The 4,260-nt window shown below is 39.1% G+C and overlaps 1 protein-coding gene across 1 annotated transcript; it reads right to left on the bottom strand.

The window, feature by feature from the left end:
* Positions 1-908: 908 nt before the first annotated feature.
* On the bottom strand, positions 909-3,437 carry LOC120526869 (CMRF35-like molecule 8). Its single transcript, XM_039749987.1, has 2 exons — positions 3,331-3,437; positions 909-1,297 (listed from the first exon to the last, which is right to left on the bottom strand). The coding sequence occupies exons 1-2, from the start codon at positions 3,362-3,364 to the stop codon at positions 918-920; spliced, it is 414 nt and encodes a 137-aa protein (XP_039605921.1). The 5' UTR covers positions 3,365-3,437; the 3' UTR covers positions 909-917.
* Between the last annotated feature and the right edge of the window lie 823 nt (positions 3,438-4,260).

Below are 4,260 nucleotides of genomic sequence, written 5' to 3'. Positions count from 1 at the left end.
ACGCATACAGGATACAGCAAGAAGTCTGACTTGTGGATCAAAGAGCACAGCACTGGTGCAGAAAAAAAATGTTTTGAAGGGGTCTAGCCGTTAGTTTTACTAAAGAGAAAAACAAGCTAACCATTGTGGGGTACAGCCCGGACACACAGGCAGACATGATGTTTTTAGCACCACACACGTTTATTTTCACTATTTATATACAATAGAGTGCACAATCCCACTGTCGCAGCACCAATCACCCCTTTAAGTCCAGGCCTTCACACCATGCCTCTCAGTCTCTGGTCCGCCTCCACTCCTCTCCTCCAAGCTCTGTCCTCTTCCACCCGACTCCAGCCATCGAATGGAGGGATGTGGCCCCTTATATCCACTCCCCTGTGTGGCAGAAGTGCCGGCTGCGCATCCGGAAGCACTCCAGGTGTCCCTGTTCCTCTTCCCCCAGCACTTCTGGGTGTGGCGGAGGTGCTGAGGTCCAGAGCTCCGAAGGCAGCGGGGCACCCCCAGGCGGCGACCACAGGCCCCTACAGGGTTGAGCTTCCAAGCTCCCAACCCGTGGTCCCCAAAGCAACCAGGGCGGTCTTAGTCTTAATCCATTGCTAATCTGAAGCTTTGAAGCAGACTGAATCTGCGCTAATCCCCAAGTTCAGTCTTATTACCCTAAATACATACTAAGACCAGACCAGTACAAGATCATACCTAGCTCAGAGCACACTGCAACTGACCCGTAATGTCCCATTTTTAAATATTTGTTTAAACTGAGCTCTACCATTTATGTTGACACTGCCTACATTTTAGAGCCAATTTCAAATGGCCCACCAATTCTGTTTTTGCAGGCTATGTTAACATTGTCAGTGTTGGCCAGCTTTATTTACAATAGAGAACGATGGAGCACCTTCAGGTGCTATGTTGACTAAATACATTCAGGATAATGACCTGGAATGGTAACACTGAGAAACTTTCCTCTTACCTCTGACGGTGAGATGAACTGGATAAGTCACATCTGTATGTGGGCGTTGCATCTCTATTCCACATTTGTACCATCCAGAGTCACTTGTCCTCAAGTTTCTCACTGACACAGTGAACTGCTTATTCATTTTGTTGTCACTAATGGACATTCTCTGATCTTGCAAAGATTTTACAGATCCATCACTTTTAACCAAGACATTGCATGAAGAGGTCAGTTTTCCACACCAGTACTTCACATCGTCTGTGTAGTTTTCACTGTATTGACATGTAATATTCACTGAATTCCCAGTCCAGCTGCTCACTTCCTTTGGTCCAGAAAGCGAAGTTTCAACACCTGCAACACATATAAGAACAAATGCAAAGGGACTGCAGGAGTTAAATTTAGGAATATTAAATTTATGCGATTAATGATTTATTTAAATTTAAATTCATTCATTTTGTAGGATGCTTAGCCTACAGCATACATGTCACTGTCACTGGATAAATTGAAAACTGAATGGACTAAGCTTGTTTAAATAAATTGTCTACTTATTTTTTAGCTTTTGTAGTTCAAGGGCTCATTTTAACCAGCAATTCTCAAAATAATCAACATAAACTTGGTGACAGCATCCTTCTTAAATTACATTTAGACAGGAGTCTAACACGTATATACAACATTATAGTTAGCCCCCAGATCCCTCACAGCTCACAGTGGCACATACAGTATGTAGATACTGAAAACACAATGCTTATTGATAACTATTCTTTAATTTGAAGTATTCCAATTTCTACTTATGTAAATGCAGCACTGTAAGTAAAATACCTTTTTGATGTAGCAGCACTAGCTGTCTATTCTTCCTCTAAAGTTACACTTACTGTAAATCTCCTCCTCAATAACTCTGCAATGATTTTCTGGATTTAGGTAATAACAGATGAAAACGCAGATTGAACATACAGCCTACAGATCTAATATTCCATGATTAAGTTATATTACTCTTTACAGACACCTCCTCAGAAATTTTAAAATAGTAATATAGCAAGATATTTTACCACAAATGTGTAAATCTATAAAAAAAAGCTGCCTACCCTTTAAACCCGATTTAATGAAGATTATGGACAGAGTTAATTACTGGGGGTGCTGAACCCAGACGTACATATCTTTGCAGGGTTCCATTGCTCCAAATGGCTTGAAATTGTTAAAGCTTTTGAAAAGAAATCATGCTTGCACTTTTTTTAAGAATTAAGTGCTGGATAGATTTCTAAAATATGATTTGTTTTTTAGGCTTAGAAAAAAAAGCTAATTTCCAGTTATAATTCTGATTTTAAACATTACAGTTAAAAAACATCTGCCTGTCATACCTGCCAAGTCCTGTAGTTAATTATTTTTGAATAATTCTCCATGCAGAACACAATACACTTATCATGTGTATTAAGTCTTTTCACCTTAACTTGTGAAGTAGGATGCAGTACAATCATAAATGTAGTATATTCTGCTAGGTAGCTCAGGTAATAAAACAGAATATGTTGCTTTGGCACAAGCAGCAATGTCCTAAATTCTTGCCATGTGCAGTGGTACTTTTTAGTCATATTCTGTCATCTGAAGTACACTTGTGAAACAGTCCCATCTTTCTTTGTTAACAGCAGCGTGTGTCTTATTAGTAAAAGATCTGGAAGGAAAAGGACAGCCAGCAGCACAGGACGACTTCACAAATCTATTGGATCTACATGGAAGGAGATCTTCACATGCAGTATGTCTTTATTAGACCAGAATTCCATCCATCCATTATCCAACCCGTTATATTCTAACTACAGGGTCACAGGGGTCTGCTGGAGCCAATCCCAGCCAACATAGGCCGTAAAGCAGGAAACAAACCCCAGGCAGGGTGCCTGCCCACCGCAGGACGCGCACACACACACACAAAGCACACACTAGGGACAATTTAGGATTGCCAATGCACCAAACCTGCATGTATTTGGACTGTGGGAGGAAACTGGAGTGCCCAGAGGAAACCCACACAGACACGGGGAGAACATGCAAACTCAACGCAGATTGGACCCGGGAAGCGCTACCCACTGCGCCACCGTGCTGCCCTAGACCAGAATTCTTCATGATAAATCCATATTTCAGTGAAGATGCATTCATATTTTTCCATACATTTCATTAATGAATTCCTCATGTAGTATAAACACATTGTGTAAGGTTAGCTAGAATCTCTCAATTGCCTTGTATAAGTGAGGTGGATGTGTGATGTGAGTATCCTGTGGTTTTGCCCAGAGTTGGTTTGTTTTGTGCCTGTTGTTTCAGATAAGAAAATATACAGAACAAGGAATAACTGATACCACCTCTTTCACTCTTTTAAAAAAGAAATATGTATAAATTTCTCTTACCTGAAAAAAAAGGCAATAGAATCCAAAACTTCATTTTAGAAGAAAGGTCAAATAATTTGTTGAAAGGAAGAAAAAAAGGTTTGAGACTTAATTTACAAGAGATGTATCTTTCTTATTCTTCCTCTTTTACCAGTTTTAATATTATATTGCTGCAACGCCGGATATCCCCTCAGCTTTTATTTTCACTTCTGCAGTTTCCTGATCATCATATAAAGAAATGACAAAACAGAGCTGGTCATATTTATTCAGTGCTCATAGATTGACACAGCTAAAATTATAGTGTGAAATGCAGATTACTCAAACGGGGCTAAATGCCACTAAATTGATATAACGTTGTAAAATTTACCACTTTAAAGAAACCTATGTCTTTGATGCCTTGTTTGTTAAAACTGTCCCTAAACCACACACTTTAGTGTGTGTTCACAGTCCTTAATGTAATATTGTTTAAAAAGAGAGCTAAGGCAATGAGTATGTCAGTATTAGAACTCCTCTACATTTTGATTTTGAACCCTGGTCCAATGTGTACTTAGCACTTAGGAGTCTCATATCCTTTTGAGCTTATGCTTAAAGGCTGAAGTTGTTATTTTATTATACACCATGCTAAATGCATTTTAGTTAATTTTATATAAAGCGTAAAAGGAACATGTTATATTTTAAGGTATAATCATTGTTCTATTTTTATGCGCTAAAGTTTCCTGTTGATGGCAAACTTAGGAAACATATTAGAACATTAGAATAATCTAAACTTAACCAGCTTCTTACTTATATTCTAAATCATTGATATATAATAAAAATAGTAGCGGCCCTATCATTAACCCCTGTGGAACACCACTCTTAACATCAGCCAATTCTGATGAGGTTCATCGCACCATCACCCTCAGCTTCCTGTGTCTGAGCCAATCCTGCACCCATCTAAAACATCAACCTGAA

Source organism: Polypterus senegalus, chromosome 3 (genome assembly GCF_016835505.1).
Source record: "Polypterus senegalus isolate Bchr_013 chromosome 3, ASM1683550v1, whole genome shotgun sequence".
NCBI classification, from domain to species: Eukaryota; Metazoa; Chordata; class Cladistia; order Polypteriformes; family Polypteridae; genus Polypterus; species Polypterus senegalus.
This window is presented reverse-complemented; position numbering and strand designations above follow the sequence as displayed.

Excerpts from the sequence above, each read along its gene's own strand:
- LOC120526869 (XM_039749987.1), bottom strand. The coding sequence starts at position 3,364 with ATGAAGTTTTGGATTCTATTGCCTTTTTTTTCAG. Across the intron at positions 1,298-3,330 it reads TCTATTGCCTTTTTTTTCAG|GTGTTGAAACTTCGCTTTCT; the intron begins GTAAGAGAAATT and ends TATGTGTTGCAG.